General features: G+C 45.5%; 1 protein-coding gene across 4 annotated transcripts in view; it reads left to right on the top strand.

The window, feature by feature from the left end:
* The window catches only part of DGKI (diacylglycerol kinase iota), a 909,351-nt gene extending 905,087 nt beyond the window's left edge, over positions 1-4,264 (top strand). For all 4 annotated transcript variants that reach the window (XM_069227966.1, XM_069227965.1, XM_069227964.1 and 1 more), the window contains exon 33: positions 1,540-4,264. In XM_069227966.1, the coding sequence (XP_069084067.1) occupies positions 1,540-1,656 (117 nt within the window). In that variant the 3' untranslated portion in view covers positions 1,657-4,264. The remainder of the gene's footprint in view (positions 1-1,539) is intronic.
* The last annotated feature ends 21,183 nt before the right edge of the window (positions 4,265-25,447 follow it).

Raw genomic sequence — 25,447 nt, 5'->3', positions numbered from 1 at the left:
AGGCCACTATGACGGTGTTGGGGCCTGTCCTGGACATCTACCATGCTGTGATGTGAGCATCACTGGATACGTACACAAAGCAATACTGCCTTCGTAGGCAGGCTTAGTGGGAAGGACATTTTGCCCACTTCATTCTGCAGGACTTTTTAGATTGAATCCACTCCACAGACCCTCCACCTTTGGGAGGTAATGCTTTGGTATCTATTCAAAAGGTATGGAATTTGTGGCTAGAAGTATCATTCAGAAGAAAATGTTACTTACCTTTGGTAACACTCATTCTGGTGAATTCTCTATCAAACTGCAGGTCCCTCACTGCCCCTGCAGCACCATGTTCTGTGGTGTGGTCCCTACAACATCTAAAAAGGTTCCAAGGTAGAGATCAGGTCATTGTCACCAACATTCCTTTTACATTGCGTCTCGAGGTGCAGCAAAGGAAGAGAAAACAAACTTGACATAAACGCACAAGGGTCATGCTTATGTGGTGGTGCTCTGCAATTTTCAGGGCAGTACAGCGCCTCACAACACCATCTACCGGTGCACAGGAGCACTGTTAACAATACTTCAGATCCAGGCTGGCGCCTGGTGTATATTGAGAAATCTGCAGTTAGATTACCCGTCTGAAAGAGCGTTACCAAAGGTAAGTAACTTGTTCTTTTAAACATTATTTCCATATCTACCAATGCTCAATTATCAATTTCTTATGCAATACACCCTAAATAACATGTTCTCTCCATTCTGGCTTTTATCTGTTTCTCTCCGGTTTTCCTTATCTATCTCTGTTTCTCTCTGCTCTGTCTACTATGGTACTGATTTTCTCTCCCACTCTTCTCCTCATTCTGTTTCTGGTGTCTCTGTATTGAATTCTTAGTTCACCGTTGTATTTCTCCCTCTGCACCCCTCGTCTTCAGCATCTGTTGCATTTCTACCAATATCTTCTGTTTATACATTCTCTTTCCTTTCTCATTATGTATCACTCTTTTTGCTTACTTTGCTGTACTTTCTTCTCTCCTTTTCTGTCCTGTCTTTCTCTGTTGTCCGTCTCTGGCTCTACCCCTCTTCCTTTCTTCTTCAACCGTATTTCTCTCCTTTTTCATCCTTCCTCTCTCGACTCTCCAGTCCTTTTTTTTCATTTGCTTCTTTTTTTCTGCTATGCCTCTTTTCACTTTTGTGTTCTGTAGCCCTCAATTGTTTTTTTCTTATTCACTACCTTTTTTCATGTTCTTTCTCCTTTCTCCTTTCTCTCTGTTGTCTCCGTCCTCCAAGTGCACCTTCCTTTCTGTTTTCATTGCTATTTACTTCGATTTCCGATCCCTCTTCCAATCACCTTATTAACATCACATCCCCAGCTCTTAGTTTTCATTTTTCCCTATGTCCCTTTTCTTGAACTCTTCCCTTTCCCTCACCACTCTAGCTTCTGTCCTACAGTTTTTGTATCCCTCTCAACCATCTTACTTGCTATATCTTCCCATTCTCTTGCCCTCTTAATCAGTCCTCATGATGTACCTGTCTTCCATCAGTTTTCCTTTTTGTCCCCCTTAGGGCAAGACGCCGCGTGATAAAGCACTGCAGGCCGGAGATGCAGAATTGGCCTCCTACCTAGAGAGTCGACAGAGTCACCAGATCGCCTCCCACGAGGACCTGGAGACAGCAGTCTGATGCCAGGACCAAGGATGGAATCTCCAGAAGACATCCGGCCTGCAGCAGAGGCGCCAGGGCATCTTACACAGGGAAGAAGCTTCTTCATGCTAGATTCCCAGTGGCGGCCACGCTCCCAGCTACTAAGGGCTACTGAGACTTGCCAAGGAACCGCGCGCCTGGTCAACAGCCCAGAAGAAGAAGTAGAAAACAAGGGACTCCCCAGAGCCCGTGGTCCACCATCTTTTTATCTCAAACTACTACAGTCCTTCCAGCAAGTAGCATGAACCTCTCCGGTGTCTGTTGCTCTCTTACCCTCTTGTTCCCCCCACGTTGTGTTTATGCAGAGAACAAACTGGACGTGCAGCTAACAGCTCCATTACTTCACCAGTCTCCAGACAGGACAGCATCTGTTATTTCACATATCGGGCAATGCTCTGGGTGACCTGCGTCGATGAACACTGAAGACGAGCCCCTTGTTAAAGCTGCTGAAAACTGTGTACTATTGCCTTCCAAGGCCGGACTCACCCCTGGGCTGTCCGCAGTTCCTACACCAGGGTGCAGAGTACAGTGATGTGACAGTGAGGTGCTCCGGAGGGGGGCAGGTTAGAGTTTGCCAAAACCCATCTTCCTCCTGAAGATGCTCTGCGAGAGCAGAGGAAGAGTTGGGTCTGACTTTTTTTAATTTGAAATGAGGCAGAGTGAAGTGAATGTTGGTTAAGCACCACGTCTCCAAAGTCCTTTATTTCATCTCCTTTGGTTTTACCTCTCAGTCTTTTTCTCCATGTTTCTTTTTTGTTTCTTTCTCACCTCATTTCTTCTTTGCGTACTTTTTCGTTTTGTGAATTTCTGTAGTGGGAGGTTGCCTCTTTGAGCCAGTCAGAGTGAATGGCCTAATTCCACCTAAGATTAAATCACTAAATCTGCACGTTGCACTTCTTAAGGCATAGTGTGGTAACCGAGAGCCAGGGATGGAGAAGGTTACAGTAGAAACCCACGTAAAGACACACAATAGTGGCTGATTTCTCAAACAAAATCTTGGTGAGATATGAACAAGATAGGAGTGACTTGATGGGCTAGACCCAAAGACGAGTATTGGCCAGTGCGAAACCTGGAAGAGATCCTGCTGGACTCTATACTACTGGTGAACCCCATTCCAGACTGACCGTGGATCATGTTCGGCAGGACGGTGATATCTATTTGAATCAAGCTGTAGCTGTGATTTTACATGCTTTATCTCGGAAGCCTGAACGGCAAGGGAACAGAGTGGCGGCATTCAATTCAAAGCACCTTCTACCTTGAGCAGGCCAGCAACTCAAAACATGCTATAGTCGTAGAAATGTCCTTGGAATACGTGCTTGGCCCACTAGTGCGAGACGCTCATGACTGGGGTGCATGTTACAACATTGATGTCAACAATATCAACCTAAAAATGTATTCCCTACATACTCTATACTGTTTACTACTACATTGTCAAGATAGACAGATAATTACTATTCTACTTACCTGGCAGCGTTGTGGTTAAGTTGGTGTAGTGGATGTGATAGTTTTGTCATGCAGAATATCCCATGTCAAAGGATGAGGGTGTGCCCCTCTGCTCTGCCAGTGACACTTGCACATGAAGAAAGTGTGCTTGCCAGAGGCCCTTCCCTTCATTGCCTCTAGAGAATAAGTGTAGATTAGTGGTACCCTTCCCAGAAGTGCGATCTGTGGTCAGTGTTTCAGAAACGCTGGTCAGGATGGTGGCACACAAAAAGTTAAGCTATGGGATGGATGGATTATGGCATTCTCTGCTTATCATGGCTGCACGGACGCTGATTACTGCTGGCCCGACAGCTGAGAGGATGTAGTGCTTGAATTCTGGGTTTCAGTGACGGTAACATCTGCTGGCTTCTGTGGCTCCAGTTTATGAAAGCTGCCATCTCGCTCACCTTCTGACCCGCCAACTGCAGATACCACTTTACCGGTGCCAACTAACCAATTAGACATAAATTTATAGAGCGCACAGCTAAACAAAGAATTTTGGTGCATTAGTGGACCGCCTTCATCCCATCCAAGCACACTCGCACCCAAAGTCTCTATCAGACAGCCAGGTTTTAAGAGATCTCTTGAAGCAGTTTTCACACAGGCTCTTGCAGCAGGCAGCCACTCCGCTAGAACAATTAGAGAGGAAAGCACGATGGCATGTTGGTAGCCGCCTTACATGTCGCTGTACCATTTGAGGCCACTGTGGGAAGGACTGGTCATAAAGCAGAGGTAAAGGCGGATGGCTGTTTTGCAATAACTGTTCCCCCCCCCCTACAAAACATGAAGTTTCTACCACAATATGAGGATTTTTCACAGTGTCATTCAGGGCTTCCCTGGGAGATGGAAGTAAGGGGAAGCAGTTTATATTTGGCTCTTTTTTATGTGTGGGATATCTGGTTTGGTTTTGCTGCATGCTTTTCCACTCCTTTTCAGACATATCCATAGTATACATGTTATCACCCCTTTCACACCACCCAACAAACCTCAACCTGTCTCTTACAAGTTGGGTCACAATATTCTCAGACTTCTCTCAATCCTTCTTAAGGTCTTATGACTCGCTGGTGTGCTGCAGTGTTTTTGATTAAAATCAGCTATACTTTTCCGTTTTAGTGTTTGCTCTGCCTGTGATTGGTGTTCAGATACACATGAAATTATTTTGTCTGGAAACAGACAAGTCAAGTTCCTTCCTGTCCACACAGATGGTCAGTCCAGCAATATAGCGAACCCCGTTGTTACTAGGAAAGATTCCAACACAGGGGGAGACATGCAGCTTCCGCGTGCGGGGACCACCGACCGCTTGCACCGGAGTCGACCATCCCTTGAGTCAGAGTTGTTCCTGAATGCCGCTAAACCTTGAAGTGTTGGTGCTTACTCTCCTGTGAGAGGTCTGTTTTTGTTTCACCGCCCTCTTTCAGGCACCAAGCCAGCCTTATGAGTTTTTTTTTTCTTAAACCCAACTCCAGTTTTCTGCTACTGAATCGTGAACCAGGCGTCTTGACAGAGCTTTCTCACAGTTTTATATTTGTTTCGCTTCCTTTTGTGGATCATCTTTCATGGTCTCAAAAGCTTTGATTGTTTCTACTTCTGTTGCAATGTATTCTTTGAGTTCAATGCGGCCAACTCCTGAGGAGGGCGGCGGTCCTTAAAATGATTTTCCTGTTTTCCTTGGCTGAGTTCTTTTGGAGAGCTTTTGTCCTCACACAGAGGCTGCGGAGACTTATGGTGCGTGAATCTGACCCCTCTACCCTTTTTCCTTTCGATCCCCACTGTTTGTTGTAACATTGTGGCACAAAGGCACAAGAACTATGTGGTTCATTGAGGCAGCCGGCTCGCTGCATGCTGGTGGCAGGGCTTCACAACAGGCAAGCCATGAGCTGTGTTTTAGAGAGCGTCAATGGAAGACTTCTTTTCGAGAGTGTGATTATAGAGTAGGAGAGAAACCCCCAGCTATTACTGAGTTTTATCCAGAGCTGCAAACATCCTATTATTCCAAGTGTTAACCCAGCGCTTTCTTCCTAGTGACGCCCTCCTGCTCTCTACGCTTCAACCAACATGGTCTACTCATCTGTAGCCGCGGGCAGCACCGGCCAAAGTCTGAACCCTTTAGTCGGCAGCCATTCATTTCAACCAACATAATGACAGCAGGGAGGATACACTAAAACATGCTTCCAGGAACCACAACAGATGTGTTCAGCTGAGGAATAGCTCACGGATCTCTCCCCGCGCCGCGCAAAACCTATTCATTCCTGGCACACACGTGCCACCAACAACCACAACAAACCTATTCAGAACACATAGAACTCCAGAGCACAACCATTGTAGTCATGGCAGACAGCAGCTAAATTATTCATACAAAGCAGCAACCACTAAATTATGCACTACAATCAACTCAATCAGTTTCAGTTCACGACAACTAAGTTCCCTAGTCATCACAGGTACATGAACACTAAACAGTGCCTCCCAGCACCATATCTATCCTGTTGATGGCCAGGACAACAGATCTGCATCGAAAAACAACCAACCTCTTCGTTCAAGAACACCACACTAGCATGGTTCTCCCAGCACCACACACAACATTTCATTCATCCATATAATATGATGCTGTGCCCCCCAAGGACCAACCTACTCATCCCAGGAACATCACAGTAACCTATTCCTGCCTACACACTGTCCAACCTTCTCAGCTCATGGAACCATCACTGACCACACTCACTGAGGCTTCCAGGCCCACCATAAGGATATCCACCATGGGGTCATAACACTTCAGGTGGTTAGTAAGAACTACAACCAGCTTGCTCATCCATGGCACACATCTTTGCCCTCCCCTTCCAAACACCAGGCATACCACACTAACCTCGGCCTCCACAACAACAACCAGCCTGGTCTCAGTGAGTGTATCAGACTAACCTGTATTTCCTAGGAAAACAGCCAACATTCTTCTTCCAGGAGACTTTATGCTAATGTGTCCCTCCCATCATCACAGGCAACCTTTTACCCTAGGTGACAACTCACCTAGGGGACCTTTTGCAGTGTGATCAAAGTTTAAAGCGTAAACGTGGAGACGTCAGCAGTGAAGCTGAGCTTCACTACTACCTCAAGGGAGCCCGGCCTACTATTTACATCCACAGCATCTTATTACTGATTTCTCCACATTGAGGAACCCACACCGGAAAGAAGCCGCCATAATGATTTACCAAGTAAGCTCCAAGTATCAAAAAGCTTTTATCGATATTATCTGCAAAGCTGACAGCACAAAATCACATACAAATCCTTAGCAGCTTACAATGCCATTTTGTATACAATGCCTCAGTGCAACCCGTAAAAGTGCAATTACTTGAATAAAAAAATTGCAACATCATATATATGCTAGACCAAGCCATCCATTATACAGAGAAAAACACATTCATTGACATGCGTTTGAGCCACCCAAGGCATACGCCAAGGGATTTTTTTCGGCTGGTATTTTGGTTGATCCATGTGATAAGTACTTTGAAATAAGGATTATTGTCAGCTGTAGAAGCAAACTCAACTCGAGTCTGTTGGCACTTGGCCTTTAGCACAGCATTGTCAGGTTTCCCTTGCGTGTTTGCTAGGCTGTAGCTAAGCATCCAACTTTGGACTGAAGCCTCTTCGCTGCTGTGGATTTTTATTTTTAAAAAATGCACTCAGTTGGCACATCTACCAGAGTAGACGCTCCAAAAGAGAGTTATCATACGTCTAAATTTAAAGAGTTCAAATGTAAAAAAAAAAAAACTTAAACAGTAACTACCAATGCCAGCTGGTCTGGCTTTGCCCACATAAATACACAACATATGTGTATAGAGGTACACATCGTGCATGCAAACAGTCCTAGCGCGTACATGCACTTAGATTCATGCTGACCAGTAATCATACACTGATAACTGTACACAGACCAACAGTGATAATTAACTTGGGTTAGGCTTTTTTGTGCCAAAAGCGAATTGTTTTTTTTTAAATGTAGGAGCATACACAACCAAACAAAATAAGTGTTATATTAATCATTGCATTAGGTGATCCCTCATTTTACCTCATGTACCCTGGAATTTGCCAATTGATTCTCGCAGTTTAGCTATTTGGGACTCAAGTTCATGTGCTTCTATGGTTTCTCTCCACCATTTTTCATACACACATGGGTGCAGACTCGTATTTCCGTATTTCTAAGTCATCCTGACAATAACTAGTGCATAGAAGAACCCCTCTTCTGCTTCAAATCCCACTAGAATCAATTTAAGAGTGAGTAAAACCCTTGTTTATCGTATAGAGGTTATTTTCTGTAAGATTGAGGCCCAAAATTCATTAAGTTTGTGAAAGGTAACCAACATGTGAATGTAATCGGAAGCCCAGGTAAGCATCTTGGGCAGCAATGAGATGGTTTATGCAATTTAAACAGTTTGGAGGGGGGTAATATAGCAATCAAATAAGGTCCAATATACCTGACCAGGAGTCCTGTGGGTTTAATGATTTACGAAAGTGAGCAAGACTATCAGCCACCTCTTGTTCCGTATCATTCTCATCTGAGTTGTTGACCTCTTATCTGCCCATAGTCCTAGACCATCTTAGTTGTTGCATTAGGCAGCATTATCTGTCAGAGACAGCGGATCAGTGAGAGTTGAAAGTATTTTGAGCAAAGTGAGACTGAGTCAGTGGTGTTGCTATACTAACATTAAACCTAAGTAGAAAGGTCCTAATCTTCACATATTTCAAGGTAATTTCAATGTAGTGAGAATTCCATCTGTAGTTCAAAAAAGTGTTTTAGCCCCTGATTGTTAAACAAATCTGCAAGATACCGGACCCCAGCCTGATACCAGGTGCCAAAGTAGGGGGCATAAACCATTTAGGTAATTCGGGACTGTCCAATAATAAAGTATGTTCATGTATTTCCAAAATTTTCAAAAAAAAATGTTGTCTGCCCAAGTCTTTGTTAAAGCTCCAGTAGTTGTCAATCTGACTTTCTTGGAGAGCTCATGGTTAAATTTGCCCCTATATTGCTTAGATTGTTATTAATGGATACTGCATTTAACTAATTAGTTGAGCGATGATCGTATAGCAGCTTCATACGATTGCCAATACTTGCCCAGAAGTATAATCGCCAGTCGGGAAGTGCCAATACAATCGCCGGTCGGGAAGTGCCCATTCCCCTCTATTGAGAAGTTTAGAAATTTGATTGCCCTTCATTCTTTCTTCACTTTCCAGATAAATTTAGATACCATAGAATCTAGCTGCTTAACATATTTATTAGGAATGTAATGGGATATCACCCGGAAATAATATAGAATTTTAGGTAGGATGTTCATTTTAACTAAGTTAATTTGCCAGATTAGATAAATAGGTAGATGTCTCTACTTAGTCGATAAAGCCTTTATCTGCTGTGATAACAAAATATAGTTATATTTAAAACAGAGTCCTAAAGAAGGCGCAATAGTGATATCGAAATAGCCCTGGTGACCATTGAACTACTAGGCCTACCTATCAATACAGATTTACTTTTGTAGGAATTCAATTTGTAACCAGAAAGTTGCCAAAATTAAGAACTTCTTATTTGATAATGTTCAGGGTGGGGTTAATACAATGTGAATACACAAATACATCATCTACATACACAGCTAGGGGAGATGCCAGGAGCATATTAGGATTGCTCAGAATAGTCTTTCGTAGTTATATGGCTGGAATATTGCATTATTTCACGAATCACTGCATGAAAATCAGTCCATTCACCTCATCACAGGCAGTAATCAGAAATGGGTTAGACAGACAGAGACAGCGCCATAGCTGCTCACCAGCCAATCATAGTGGTCAAACTACAGAGACCCCGTCTGGTTGTTTGGTAACATCCAATGGGAATTTTTGTTTTAGCAATTTTGATTGACTATCATTGACAAGCCAGCCCCTGTTTCAGTGGCGCAACTAAAATGATTAGCTGATGGCAGGCATTCAGAATTACTTTGGCTAGTCTGTGCTTCCAAGAATTGCTTTGCAGTTCGGGGCAACACAAGCAACCCAAACATTTAGTGCATGGAATCTACCAATTTTTCCTAGTCCAATCATTTTATCTGTTATCAGTGTTTTTTACTTGCCTCTGCTCTGCAGTTGAACAAAACAAGCATTTGCAAAGCTACAAGGTCTTGGCATTAAGAGATGTTCCCCCTGAATATCGAAACTACAATATTGATGGGAAACAATATCAGGGACAGAATGTCAAAAATAAAATATCAACAGTTAAGTAAGTCTAGATTTTCTATACCTAACTCCACATGTATGTACCTGCGATCTTCAAGGTACTTATATATGAAGTATTCAAGGTACTTGTATGTGGAGTTACAAATAGTAAATCTATACTACCATATAGGCACTCACCTTTAAATATTTTGGTAGAGGCATTAAGATATTACAATTGCATTAAAAGATGGCCCTATGGATGCGTGTACATCAATGGTAGCCTTCTTTGAATGTATTTGTTATGTCTTCGCAAACTTGTTCAAAGATTGCCACTGTGGATGTGCGCAGAAGAAATGCAGCCATCTTTGAGGAGTATTTTTAAATAATACAAACCTATTTCTAAGTAGCGGCCATGCATACATCTGCACACTCCTGGGTGGCCATCTTGAAATGGGTAAATAAAAACATTTTAAGACTGATGCTTGCCATTAGGGTGGTGGGCACCAAAATGTTAATTAAAAAAAGTAAATGATGGAGGAATGAAAGAGCATATTAGGGTGTATTAAAAAAGAAGAGTGGGTTGGGAAGGGCAGGAGAAGCAACAAATGAGTTGGGGGGAGGGAGGAAAAGCAACCTGCAGAGCGAGGGGTGGTGGAGAAAAGTGAAAATGGAGGCAGAACACAGGGAAGGAAGCAACAAAACTTTTCCACTTTCTTGGAGTGATGAACGTAAAATAAAACCATAGTTCTATGAATGTAAGCAACATCAGCATTGTAAGGATATAAGTCAGTCAGTCAAAAAAACTATGAGAATTAAGGCCCGTATTTATACTTTTTGACGCAAACCTGGGCTAGCGCAGATTTGCGGCAAAAAGTTTAACGTGGGCTACAGACAGGGCGCCTTATTTATGGAATGACGGTAGCCGGTGCTGCGGCATGGTTAGCGTCAAAATAAATTACGCTAACCGGGCAGTGGAGGCGTAGGGAAGACTGGTGGGTTGTGCGTCATTTTTTGACCCACAACCCCCGGGCAAATGACCCCTGTCTTAGCAAAGACAGGAGTCATGCCCCCCTGCCCAATGGCCATGCCCGGGTGACTTATGTCCCCCGGGCATGGCCATTGGGCACAGTGGCATGTAGGGGGGGCCCAAGTTAGACCCCCCTATGCCACTTCTACGTAAATAAAATAATACTTACCTCTATTTACCATAGATGGTTCCCCAATCCATGGGTGTCCTCCAGGGGTGGGCGAGGGTGGCAGGGGGTGTCCCTGGGGGCAGGGAAGGGCACCTGTGGACTGCTTCCATGGTCGGAGACCATGGAAATGAGCCCACAGGTCCCTGAACGCCTGCCCTGACCCAGGCGTTAAAAAATGACTCTAAACCGGTTTAGAGTCATTTTTTAAGGCCCTCTCCCTCCCGTGCGTAATTTTTGCATGGGAGATTAAATGAGGCGCAGAGGCCTTAAAGTCATTTTTTGCCCTGGAACGCCTTCCTTGCATCTCCTTACCGCAAGGTAGGTGTCCACGGTACAAGAATGACTCAAACCCCTTAATTTCTAGCGCCAAAGTATAAATATGGAGTTAGGTTTGCGCCAGATTTGCGTAAAAACAAATGACGCAAAAATCCTGCGCAAACACAGTATAAATATGCCCCTAAATGTTCCTATGCGGAACAATTACACAAATAGGGAGGAAAGCAATTGAATCAAGAGGTGACAACTGAGACAATAAACCATCCAATCAAGATCAAGGGGCTAATTAAAGGCCACTTTGTGTATATTGGAATCATTAGGCCTTGCTCGCAGACGGTGAAAGCTGTCTGTAGCCGAGACCTTAAAAGTGCCTTTTCCACCCTGTTAATACTGTGGTGGGAGTGTTCACCAGTCCCTATACATAGACATGTACAGCAGTGTGAAAATTAGCAAGAACAAGGTAAAGTGGAACAGGAGAGCATACAGTGATGCGTAACATAGGGGCAACTGTCATACATCCAGGGGTGCATTATGTGAATCACTCCAGGAGACCACTTGGTGATGCGCCTTAGGGGAGCCCTGTGTAATATGCCTCAAAGCAGCACAGTGAGAAATGTCACTGCAAGTCACTGTGTTTTCCCATTAGGGGAGCACAAGATGTTCTGTATCAGAGGAGCACTACCTACTGCTCATAAGGGGAGCACTAGGAGCTGTTCATAAATGCTGATGTGCATTGTTTAATGCATGACGCTTTCAGCCAAGTCCTGGATATTTTGGACAACAGCATTTTGAACACTGGGATTTTGAAATCTCTAGAATGTTTAAACAAAAAAACTAACACATCTCAGAATACAAAGTTCTTGCAGCTAACATGTCACAACCAGCTGATTTTGTCATGTCTGAAGTAGGACACTTGCCAGATCTGTTCAAGCAAGAATGTATGAAATAAATAAAAAAAATCTCTATGGTAACCTAACATGTTTTTGTTTGCTGGAAGGGAGCTCTGGCTTCATACTGATGCCCGATGAGGCATCAGGTGGCTTCACCAAAGTCATACAGTGCCCTTCCCAGTGCAGTGGTATCAGTTCCCTTTTTCCTATGCCTTTGATGTGGATCTGGAACTACATTCTCTCGGAGAGTTCCATCACAGAAATACATGTATTGTGCAGTACCATGTCTCCCCCGAAAGGAATCTGGTAGAGAATTCTAGCCACAGATTCCTTATTTTAGAATTATCCCCAGGCATCAGACTGGATCTGGAAATTTTAAAGCAGTACCCCAGCATGGTAGTTGGCATTGTTCGGTTCTGTGTCCACACGGGAAGTGGAGTGTGCGGTACCTATATAGGTGCCACTTAAGTGAGCTAACTTCAGTTCTTTGCTTTCTGCCACAGATAGCGCAGAACATTGAAGAGCTGCCCCTCAGTTACATCTTGACTGGCTTTTAATTTACATTTTGTTGGGAAAAAAATTATTTCTCCTGGTGTGGCAGGCATGTCTTCCAAGAAACCCCCACTTGGTCTGTCTGTGGTGCCTCGAGAAAGACCATGACTCAAAGGCCTGCTGGGATTGCCATGCCATGCACCCAGGGGCACTGAGGGAGTGCTCCCTCAAGCTCCTCGCCACCAACATCAAGATCTCGGTTGCACGGAAGGTCCTGGGACCATTTGTTTAGCTGCACCCAGCAGTCATCGTCCCAGTGGAAGTAGTGAGGTAAATCACACAAAAAAGAAGTGTGAGAAGTCAAGGAGGTATTCGACTTCTCTGCATCCATCCAAATCTTCAGACGAGACGAGGCGCGTCAGCACTGTAGGCCCTGTGCCTCCACCAACCCCCAACTGGGGTCGGCTGCGCGCTTCTCTGATTTTTCAAAGCCAGTGACTCCCGCCCAACTATGTGAGTTCTATGAGGCCATGAACCTCATTTTTGAATGGCTTGACCCCTCTTAAGCACCCTGGGGCCTCATGTCTTTGGGAGGGGCCCCCCCCTGGATTCCTGCCTGTAGGTATGCCAACAGCGCCCGTTGGGCCCCACTGAGCCTGTGCTAAATCCGGAGTGGTATCACCAGCGAGACTGAGACCTCCAGCACCCGTTCCTGTGTTGACGTCCCCGGTGCCATTGACACCCATCGACGCGGGACCCTGCTGAATATCGCCACCCATTAGATAATACCAAGAATACCTGGCATGAGGATATGGGTGAGGCACCTCACCTGACACTGGCTTGATCTTCCCTCCCACTGTACAAGTCCTCTTCCAAGAGAGGGAGAGCCTTAGTTAGATCTATTTGCCACCTCCAAGAATGCACAATGTCAGCAATTCTGTGTGCTACACTTTCCAAGGTTGCTCTTGCTTGGAGAGGCTTTTCGTCTAAAGTGGAGTTCTGGCCTCCTTTACGCCTTTTCATCAGTACCACTCCTGCCGAGAGTTCTCAAGAAAATCAGGAACGAACGGGCCCAAGTCATTCCTGTGGCCCATGACTAGACACAAAGAGTCTGGTATTTCAAGCTGTTGAGCATGAACATCAGTCCTTTGGTCAAGTTGCCTCTTTTGGAGGTTCTTCTGTTGCAGCAACAGGAGAGGATTCTGCACCAGAACTTGCACATTCTTTGCCTTCATGCTTGGAGAATCAGTAGAAACAGTTGACAGACTTTGATCTTTTTCCGGAAGTCTATGATGTTATTCTGGCAACCAAGTGTCCCTCCACCAAATCAGTATATGACTGCAGATGGAACAAATTTTTGGCATGGTGTGTATTAAAATCATTTATCCCCTATCTGTTCCTCTTTCTCAGAACTTCCCATTTGTTCTTTCTGTGGCCCAACATCGCCTTGCTCTGGGCACAGTCAATGGCTATCTTTCAGCCATTTCTGCATTTTTGCTGATATCAAACCAACCTTCCTTATTCAAGAGACCCATTGTGATGAGATTCCTCAAAGATTTGCAACACATGTTTTGCCCAGGCCTTTCGTTATGCTTCATTGGGGCTTAAACCCAGTCCTTGCTTTCTTGATGTGTGCTCCTTTTGAACAATTACACAACTGCAATTTTTGGTTATTAACCATCAAAACTGCCTTTCTGGTGGCCATTACATCAGCCAGTAGGGTCAGTGAGTTGCAGGCTCTCTCTGTGCCCGCATATACTACTTTTTATCCTGAGAAACTGGTCCTTCAGGACACGTACATCCTTCCTCCAGAAGGTAGTCACCACTTTCAATGCAGGCCAGATGATTACCTTGCATACATTTTTGCTCTCACGCATCCTAATACGGAAAAGCAGAGACATCACCATTTGGATCCAAAAAGAGCATTGTCATTCTACTTTGACCGCACAAACAAATTCTGGGTGGATACCCAACTCTTCGTAGTGTACGTTGGGGCCAAGAAATGGAAGGCTGTACAGAAAACAAGCCATCTCCCGAAGGATTGTCCCCTGAATAAGGTAGTTAGGTAATCACAATTCCTAATATTAGAAAACTTACAAATTTGAGATAGTGATTCCTAATGGGTCGCAGATCGACCTACCTCATGAATATTAATGACCTAAGTTGCAATTTGCAACCGATAGGAATCACAGCCATAATAGGGATGGTGGCCTTCTGAGATCCTAAGTCCACCATGTCTGTGATTGCTTTTTAATAAAGCAATATTTTCTTTTAAAAAATGTAGCCCCATTTCCTTAATGGAAAGTAGGATGTGTTTAAGAGGAGAAAATTATACTTTGAAGTTTCATTTTTTAACAGTAGGCAGTGGTCCGTGTTCTGTTTTCCTGCCCAAAGTGGTGACCCCTTTCCACCTGGGCCAATTAATCACGTTTTCAACCTTTTACCTCAGCCTCAATCCACTAGGGAAGAGGAGAGGTTGCATAGGTTGGATCCTAGGCAGGCAGTCAACTATTATGTGGATCGCACAATGGACTTACAGCTGGATGACCAGCTCTTCTTTGGATACTGTGTTGCCAAAAAAGGTGAAGCCATTCAGAAAAGAACCCTTTTGTGATGGATTACTTTCTGCTTCAAGAAATGCAATGCTTTCATCAAGAATGACCCCCCAGAAGGGATTGGAGCCCATTTCAATGGGCCAAATCCACCACTTCTGCACTCACCAGAGGCATTACAACTGGAGAGACCTGCAAGGCGGTGCTGTGGGCATCCCTTCACAACTTTGCCAAGCATTACTGTCTGGATTCTGAGGTGCATAGGGATGGCCTCTTTGCCACATCTGTTCTGCACTATGTCCTTTTCTAACCAAACACCAACCCTCCTCCAAGGGCAGGATATTGCTCTGTAATCTGGTCTACACGAGAGGAATCTGAAGGTAGAAGTATTCATCAGAAGAAAAAGTTACTTATCAGCGGTAACATCCTGTCTGGAGGATACTCTATCGACCTGCAGGTTTCTTGCCTACCCGCCTACCTCCCCTTTTTGATGGATGTGTTACAGAGATAGTTAATAAGATCACACATTTTTGTTTTGGTATTGCACTACTCTGTTGTCGCAGTCCATCCACTCGCTGTGAAGGCTTGGAGAAAATGGATTGAAACTGACATTGTTGTGCCAGGGTGGGTGCTTTATGGCTTTGGTGACATCACTTGACCTGACGTTGCTACAGAGCCAGCACTTCATCCCAGTGATGTGAGTAGTTTTATGTTTTTTCTGGATCCATTTCTGATGCCTGCAAGAAGTTCAACAGGTGTGAAATTTGCTGGTAGATAGAGTATCCATCATAAAAATTGTTACTGACAGTAGATAACTTTTTGTTTTAGGTCAAATATTCTGGCCTTGCTGGTAAAAGTCCTTATTCACTATGAACACTGTCATAAAAGCCACAGACTTTGCTGCCGTCAGCCAGTGGAATGCTTGCAGCACCACTGTCCCACAATTTCAGTATATTTAGCTCATGTCTCCAAATGGGCTGACACAGAGGAGGACACCTTATGCGTTCCATAGCAGAATTAGGTAGCTACCCCTAGGAGAAAGCAATTTAGTTACCTGAGATTATACAATATGTAGGGTTGCGTCACCTATGCACCACGCAACAGCGTGCAAAAGCAACACAACCCTTAAAATGTGATTTATCAAGAACAGCTATGAGAGGCTTGATGAATCTAGAGTAATGCAACACGGTGAAATTCACTACGTTGCCTTACTCTGCCCCAGGGAGGCTTTCCATAGGTCGTGCGTGGGTGTTTGACGCATTCCCAGATTTACCATAAGTGGTAGACCTGGGAATGCACCAAAACTGAATTCTATGTCAGGACCGGAGGCTTCGGATTATGCTTTCTCTTACTTTACTGACAAAAAACAGCAGCCAATAATAAACGATAAAACTATCATTCCCATGATGCCAAGTCCACCAATCACGGCCACACGATGACCATAAATAGCCTGAGTGCCAAAGTCCGTCCTCTTTCTTTGCTGCTTCAGCAGCCAGTTAAGTGACGCACGCAATGTGCTTGATGTTTTATTGTATTATTGTATAGTTAAAAGCGAGCGTGCGTATTGTTAGCGCTTCCGCTTTCTTTGAAAATTAATGTGCATTTGTCGGAGCTTCGGCTCTGTTAATTTCCTTTTTCTTTCCCCTTTTTTCACCGGTGTGGAGTGGGAGCAGGCCGATAAGTGAGCATGCGCTCACTGTAAAGAGGACGCAGTCCTCTTTCTATGCCGATTGACACGCTCGCACGGTGAGCCGATCGGACGTTTTTCGCCGATAGGGGCTGTAATAACACTTATAGAGCTTTGCTCAGGGGCCACTTTTTGCTATTAAATCCAATATTGATATTTTGCAGGCAGGTGGCTCCCTCCACTCAAAATTTATACCGGTTATACAGCTTTTTAGCTGTTTTGAAAGACTACATTGTTCACCTGCTCAGGGTTTTTTGCCCCCCGCTAACTCCTCCAATATCATATATATCTATAACATGGCGTACTACGCCAATGAAGATGAGCAGTACCAGGAGCTGCAAGAGATGCCTTTGGAGCATCAAATGGAGGAAAGACTTGTGGAGGCACTTGGGCATCATGTGCAAGACTCCATGAATTGGGCACTAGTACAGGCCCTCAAGCCTTTTACCCAACCTTTGACAAATTTTGCCAAAAGAGAGTTTTTGGACGAGAGCAGTCAACAACCTTGCTTACAATCTGGAGATCCCAAGGAGAATTTGGGTCTCCCTCTGCAACGCTCAGGAGGCTCTTCCTCAGCGGAGATTTTGGCGCAAATGGCAACCTCAGTGTTGCGCGACGATGCTTATGGAGGTTTTCCTCCTCCTCAAGATGCATCCTCAAATTTTCAACAGTCATCTTTTTCCCAATCCAGTTATCAGGACCCCTCTTCATCCAAATCGGATTCAGATGACTCGCAATCAGATCCTCTTCCACGTAAAAAGCAACGTAAGTCACAACATTCTATGTCCGAAGCCACTCCTCCGGCTGGTAAGAATCTCTTATTCACGCCTGAGGATATTATTCACCCACGTTCTACTGAATGGGTTCCTATTCCGGAAGTGGGCAACTACGTCCAGGACAGACTGCGTAAAAGCTTCGAGACAGAGGTGCGCAACACCCTCAGATCCGAATGCCCTCGTCCCTCTCTGCTTGGTAAGGTGGCGGATACGCCTGATTTAGACCCCAGCATGGCGACCTTTCTCCGGAAATTTGCCAAAGATCCTAAGAAGGGTCTAGATCGGGCCTGGAGAGGTTGCCAGGACAAACTGCTAGATGTCTCCGGCCCTTTGACAAAAATCTTGGATCTGGCCATCCAATCTAAAGAATCTGATGTACCATTAGATACAGAAGCTGTGTTACAATGGGCTCAGAGGGCAATCTGTCTCCTTGGCAACGCCAATTGCGCCATGTCAACAGAGCGTAGACGATCCTTCCTCATTCGTTTAGATCCAAAGCTGGCAGAATTGGCTACTAATGAAGCGGGCTCTTCAGCCAATGGTATGCTCTTTGGGGATAAATTTATTTCCAACTTGAGCAAATATGTTGCCACCTCTGCAGCCCTAGACAAGGCCCAATCCAATATTAAGAAAGTTTTCAACAATGCTCTTTTTGCCCGGGCCGGGCGCTTCAGATGCCGAGCGTCAGGCCTCAGGTATCAGGCTTCCAGATACGCCTCTCAAGGTAACAGAAGTGGTTCTTCAGACCAACAGAACTTCTATCCCAACCGCTACAGACGGCGTGGTCGCTCCTCCAGAGGTTATCGCGGAGGTGGTTCCAACCAAGACACCTCAAATTCAGGTGAGAATTATCCCTCCTTCGGAGGTTGTTTTGGAGGGCAGGAAACAGTTTTTTCTACCAGCCTGGCAGCTAATCACTCAAGATCCTTGGGTTCTTCAGACTGTTCAGGATTTTCAACTGGAGTTTTACGCCTCCCTGATTCAAAAGGCTCCTCCCATGCCTCTCCTTTTTTCCCTCGCAGATCGCAAATTCATGGGAAAAGAGATTTTCTCTCTCTTAGAAAAAGGGGCAATAGTGCAAACTTCTCCTCATCCTCTGGGGTTCGCCAGCACAATCTTCTTAGTCCAAAAGAAAGGCGGTGTTTCCAGGTTAGTCCTAAACCTCAAGCTTTTCAATTCTTGGATGGTTTATCTCCATTTCAAGATGGAAGGTATTCATCTTCTCAGAGATCTCTTAAGAGACAAAGGGGGTCATTCCGACCCCGGCGGTCAAGGACCGCCGGGGCCGGGGTCAGCGGGAGCACCGCCAACAGGCTGGCGGTGCCCCGCAGGGCATTCTGACCGCAGCGGTTTGGCCGCGGTCAGAACAGGAAAACCGGCGGTCTCCCGCCGGTTTTCCGCTGCCCTCAGGAATCCTCCATGGCGCCGCAGCTTGCTGCGCCGCCATGGGGATTCCGACACCCCATACCGCCATCCTGTTCCTGGCGGTTCGCCCGCCAGGAACAGGATGGCGGTATGGGGTGTCGTGGGGCCCCTGCAGTGCCCATGCCAATGGCATGGGCACTGCAGGGGCCCCCGTAAGAGGGCACCACAAAGAATTTCAGTGTCTGCTTAGCAGACACTGACATTCGCAACGGGTGCAACTGCACCCGTCGCACCTTCCCACTCCGCCGGCTCCATTCGGAGCCAGCTTCCTCGTGGGAAGGGGTTTCCCGCTGGGCTGGCGGGCGGCCTTCTGGCGGTCGCCCGCCAGCCCAGCGGGAAACACAGAATCACCGCGGCGGTCTTCAGACCGCGGAGCGGTGTTCTGTCGGGGGAACTCTGGCGGGCGGCCTCCGCCGCCCGCCAGAGTTAGAATGACCCCCAAAGACTGGATGGTGCGTCTGGATCTCAAAGACGCTACTTCTCAGTCCCGATGTTTGCCCCTCACAGACGCTTCCTACAATTCCAATGGGGTTCCCACTGGTTCGAGTTCAAGGTCCTTCCCTTTGGTCTCTCCTCAGCTCCTTGGTGTTTCACCAAACTTTTGTGTCCAGTGTTCCAGTTCTTGAGAGAACGAGGGGTGCGTCTGATTATTTACCAAGACGACATTCTTATCATGGCTCAGGACAAACAGCTACTTCTGCTTCATCTAAACTGGACAATACAATTGTTACAGGACCTCGGGTTTGTAATCAATTCCGAGAAATCTTGTTTAATCCCAACTCAGAATATAGAATTCTTAGGGTTTCAAATAGATTCAATGAAGGCCTTGCTAATTCTTCCGGCCAACAAACGGAGTTTGATCAAGAAAGAGTTGAAGAGAGCGCTTGCCTCTTTGACTATATCATTGAGGATGTTAGCTCGCCTAGTCGGGCTCTTGGCATCGTCCATTCAAGCGATTTTTCCCGGCCCTTTACATTACAGGGCCCTTCAGAGATTGAAGATTCTCCATCTTCAGAAGGGTCTCCAATACTCATAGTTGGTCCCCCTGTCAGAGGAAGCCAAGACAGAGATGTCATGGTGGTTCTCTCACATGGATGCATGGAATGGCAGAGCGATTTTTCCCTGCAGTCCAGATGTTGTAATAGAGTCGGATGCCATCCGATGGGGCTGGGGAGCTCGTTGCGGCCCGGGGGAGGCGGGGGTACGGTGGTTCCCGGGAGAACTGACATATCATATCAATTGCCTAGAACACCTAGCAGGGGCTTTTGCCATCAGATCTCTTGCCCCTCGTCAGGCTCATTGTTGTATTCTCCTGCGGATGGACAATGTCTCCACGGTCAGATACATCAATCGCCTGGGTGGGACCAGATCACGTCTCCTAGCGGAGATAGCGAAAGAATTCTGGCATTATTGCCTCAATCAGAAAATTTCAGTAATAGCGGAATACATTCCAGGCCGGGTCAACACAACAGCAGACTAGAATTCTCGCTTCCTTCGAGATGGCAGCGACTGGAGGCTCAATCCACGAATTTTCCAAGCACTTCAGCTACGCTGGGGGACGTGTCAGATGGATTTATTTGCCTCCCAATTGAACAGTCAGGTTCCTTGTTTTTTCAGTTGGAAACCGGATCCTCAGTCGAAGGGGACAGATGCGTTTCTGCAGCTATGGCCGAGGGAGCTCCTTTATGCCTTCCCTCCTTTTGTGATGATTCCTCGCGTCCTGGCACAAGATCGTCGCCAACGCTCGGAGGTCATTCTGGTTACTCCGTTTTGCAGTGCTCAGCCTTGGTTCCCTTCTGCAATGATTCTGTCTTGCGATTTTCTGGTGAGGATTCCATTGTCTGTGGACCTTCTCACGGACCCGTTGAACAATTTTCACCCATTAATTCTGCAGGGGTTGTTGCCCTGATGGCGTGGAGACTTTCAGGTGACGATGGCAAGTGCCTGGAGTTTCGGAAATCTGCGTGGTTTTTCTTATCCCAATCTTGGGCCCCTTCCACTCAGAAAAGATACGAGCAGACCTGCAGGAAGTGGGTATGCTGGTGCAATACAAGGAGTGTGGATACCCTGGGGTCAGAAATTCATGTCATAGCCAATTTTCTCTCTGAATTGGCCTCCCAGGGTTTGGCATACAGGACAATTAATAATTGTCGCTCCGCCCTTTCTGCTGGACACCCGCATATTCAAGGGAAACCAGTATGTGAGCATCCTTTGATTTGTAAGTTACTTATCCGTATGGTTAAACCTCCTCAACCAAAATATACTTCCTTATGGGATGTCAATATTGTCTTACGTTTCCTCAGAAATTGGCCAGATAATGAAGGATTATCTCGTAAACAATTATCGGCAAAGTTGACAATGTTACTATGCCTGCTGTCATGCAGAAGGGTGTCGGATGTTAAAGCTCTGGATTTATCAGGTAGACTATTTACTCCGGAGGGAGTATCTTTTTCCATTACCAGACGTACTAAAACCTTATCAAAATGCATTTCTTATCCATCTTTTCCACATAATAAGAAACTCTGTGTTGTTCAATGTTTGAAAGTGTATGAAGATTGCACACGTGAATTCAAGCAGAATGTTTTGGTCAGTTATTGATTTCTTTACAAAAACCTTTTCGTCCAGTCACTGCAGCAACCTTGGCTCGTTGGGTCAAATGGTTATTAGCTGAAGCAGGTATTGATATAAGTGCATTTGGAGCTCACTCTGTTAGAGGAGCCATGGCTTCAAAAGCCTTTGCTACTGGAGCCAGATTAGAAGATATTATGGCTGCAGCAGATTGGTCAAATGATTCAACCTACAAAGTATTCTATCACAAACCTATTGTCGACGTAGTGTCAGAAGTGGTAGAAAGACTTTAAACTAGCATAATCCGAAGCCTCCGGTCCTGACATAGAATTACATTTTTTCTAGCTATAGCGTTAAGAATTTTAGATTCTATTAAGGACACGGAGGCAAGGATTATCCCACCCATTAATCATTATGATGACCATTGTAAGTGTTTATAATCAATTTATTGTACATGTTTCAACCATGTTAAATTGTTGACCCTCCCTTCAATGTACATGGATATTAGTTTATTCTTTTACATTCACAGGATCAAATAACACAAATGCGTAGAGGTCATCTTTTCGGATCAAGAATCTGATTCCAGTTCTGTTCTAAGTTAGAGTGAAGTGTTGGTCCCTCAAGTTCGAGGAGTTTCGTTTCTAATGCGGCGAACTAATCCAGAGTCAGGTTGGATTCGCAAAGAAAGAGGACGGACTTTGGCACTCAGGCTATTTATGGTCATCGTGTGGCCGTGATTGGTGGACTTGGCATCATGGGAATGATAGTTTTTAAGTTTTATTGTTTATTATTGGCTGCTGTTTTTTGTCAGTAAAGTAAGAGAAAGCATAATCCTCGCCTCCGTGTCCTTAATAGAATCTAAAATTCTTGACATGATAGCTAGAAAATGTTTAATTCTGCAGCACACATAAAAAAGAGGAAAAATCCTCAGGGGATTGTTTTTTGTGCAGGAAGGTGCTGCCCCAGTGCGTGCTGCCTCTATATTTCGCTTGTCTTTCATTTTGAGGTGGTGCTTGGGCAATGGCAGTCTAATATCTGCCGGGTGAGATACTTCTGGCCTGACACAGCTCCACCTGGGGGCCCATACCTTAAGGTTTAACCTCGCTGCTTTCCTGGCCCGCTTGTTCTACGGTGCAGTTACCTAACCAGATATCGAGTGTTTGGGGAAAACGCCTGTGTGTGTCCCAGTCCTACGCTTAGCTCTGTGTCGGTACCTGATTGCACTTGCGCCTAAGTGCTGCCCTCAGCACTGTTCCAGACCCACAAGTATGAACACCCCACAAGTAGGTTCAAAGCTGCAAACTAGGTTCCCTTTTGATGTTTCTAGGGTGCTTTAGCAGCGGAAATAGAAAATGAGCAAGAGCAGCTTTTAATTGCTAGTGTGCCCAGACACTGCTTGGTTTGCCTGGATTTAATTAGCTATAGTTTCTGTGGTCGATACAAAGCAGGGACTGCCTTCTTAGCGCTGTGCACCTCTGTGCCAGACTCTGTAGTGTGGCCCGTGCACACCTAACACACTTGTCAAGAATTCCCCTGACTCTTCCAACTAAGTTAACGGGTTTCGAATCAACACCATAGGCAGACCTTGGCCCTTCTGTCTGGAGTACAGTGGTAGTTACGTAAACTTACGTGCCTAAGACGTGCTGCGTAAAACCCACATGCAGAACAAAATAATGACACCAGGTGTCCAATACTTTGTCACATCACTCTTGGAGGGGCTCCGTTACATTTGTCTAGTTATCTTTTATGGTTTTTGTTCCTTTATTAACCCAGGGGCATATTTATACTCTGTTTGCGCCGGATTTGCGTTGTTTTTTTTTACGCAAATCTGACGCAAAACTAACTCCATATTTATACTTTGGCGTTAGACCCGTCTAGCGCCAAAGATCTTGGAGTTTGCGTCATTTTTTAGCGTGGACACCTACCTTGCGTTAATGATATGCAAGGTAGGCGTTCCCTTCTAAAAAATGTCTCCGAGGCATGTGCGCCGTATTTACACTCCCGGGCAAAAATGACGCCCGGGAGTGGGCGGGTCAAAAAAAAATGACGTCCAGCCGCTTTAGCGTCATTTTTTAACGCCTGGTCAGGGCAGGCGTTAAGGGACCTGTGGGCTCAGAAGGAGCCCAGAGGTGCCCTCCCATGCCCCCAGAGACACCCCCTGCCACCCTTGCCCACCCCAGGAGGACATCCAAGGATGGAGGGACCCATCCCAGGGAACTTAAGGTAAGTTCAGGTAAGTATTTTTTTGTATTTTTTTTTGTGGCATGGGGGGCCTGATTTGTGCCCCCCTACATGCCACTATGCCCAATGACCATGCCCAGGGGACATATGTCCCCTGGGCATGGCCATTGGGCAAGGGGGCATGACTCCTGTCTTTGCTAAGACAGGAGTCATTTAAATGGGGGTTGGGAGTCAAAAAAAATGGCGCTAATCGGGTTGAGGCGAAAATTTTGCCTCAGCCTGACTTGCCCCATTTTTTGACGCCCAAGCTCCATTTTCCCCTACGCCAGCGCTGCCTGGTGTAAGTCATTTTTTTTTACGCACACCAGGCAGCTCCGCCGGCTAACGTCATTCCATAAATAAGGCGCCCGCATGGCGCTATAGAATGGCGTTAGCCGGCGTTCAATTTTTTGACGCACAACTGCGTTGGCGCAGTTGTGCGCCAAAAAGTATAAATACGGCCCCCAGTGCTTTAAAGAAGGATTTCGTTCATAGTATCATCAGTCCTAGAATGGCACCTTCTTCTAGCCGCTAGCCTTTGCTCTGATGCACGCACGTGTATTTTCCAAAGAGACGTAAAAATACAAATGCACTAACTGCTTCGATTTAACTCCAGACAGTAGACACAGATACAAGAAACTTGGGGTAACGATCCTCTTTGTAAAAATAACAGTTCTGCCCTTTTCCCCTTCACCCACGGCTGTGATATTTCCTGGGGCTCAAACATTTCATGTTCAAAGATTACCTAGCGTTTCAGAATGACAATGTCAAGGCATCTTTAGCACTATGGTGTCCTTGAAGTAAAGTTATTGTGGAATGTTGTTTTGTATTTCACTTACCACTTTATCAACTCCCATACTTGCAAAACATTCCAGAGAAAGGTTACTTCAAAGTAAACGCGGTACAGAAGAAGTTAAGCTAGAAAACTCCTAACAAAATGATGCGACTGGTCTTTTGAATGTCGTTTTATTCACGTCATTCTTTACAAACCCTTTCAATCTACGTTGGTGGCTGCAGCGCTCCGAGGCAGGCTTTTGAACCTTCTGCGCGCTGTGGCAGCTACTGAAATAGTCTCTAGCTTTAGCAACTTTAAATAGCTCATCTGTGGGTCCCATTTACATCTCTTGTTTATTTCTCTGGTGGATGCCCATGGGAAACGCAGCAGCCCCAACATAGGAGCTATCTATTAGATAGGGACAAGCGCCGAGACAGAGCGAAAGCGAGCGCCGAGACAGAGGTCTAGCAGGCTGAGCCACCAAGACATTCAGCACGTAAGCGGTACAGGAAAGGTCCTGTAAAACATGGCACAAATTGAAAATAAAATATTTATTGAACAACTATGTAAAACCACATTAGGTTATACTATACACGTTTAGAATAGTGCATTGATCAGTGTCTGGGTTAAGGTGGACTGTCGGAGTAGTTTGTGGGATCAGCCTATGGTGGGGTGAAGTGGGATTCCCTGTCAGAGTGCTGGTCTAACTCGTAACAAGCGCAAAAAGAACAAGTGATGGACGGAATGCTGAACAATGTCAAACATTAACCCCCAGTACAGAGATCTGGGCTTAAATCCATCGTTTTTTTGCTGCCCATGCCATTCCAGTTTGGACCCAGCCATATGCAAATCAGTCTTGACCCTGTTCCCCATGGGAACAGTCCAGCCAGAACTGCCAGGCCAGGTCTTCTCTGGACTGGAAACAAGCATCCTGGGATCTGTTTCGGAGTTTCACCCCTCATCCGCCAGGCTAGCTTGAATCCAGTGGCATGGGAAGCACGGGACCCACGTCTGGGAATACCCTTCCCACTTAGGGCGACAAACGCAAAAATGCAAAAAGAACAAGTGATGGATGGAATGCTGAAAAATGTCAAACATTCACCCCCAGTACAGAGATCTGGGCCTAAATCCATTGTTTTTTTGCTGCCCATGCCATTCCAGTTTGGACCCAGCCTAACTCGTAACAAGGCCAAATGTGATAGTAATCCTATTCTGGGTTACCTGTTTTGTCACACACAGAAGGAATTTTAA

The sequence above is a fragment of the Pleurodeles waltl genome, chromosome 4_1 (genome assembly GCF_031143425.1).
Source record: "Pleurodeles waltl isolate 20211129_DDA chromosome 4_1, aPleWal1.hap1.20221129, whole genome shotgun sequence".
NCBI lineage: Eukaryota > Metazoa > Chordata > Amphibia > Caudata > Salamandridae > Pleurodeles > Pleurodeles waltl.
The sequence above is the reverse complement of the archived record's forward strand: the minus strand, read 5'-3'. Positions and strand labels throughout refer to the sequence as shown.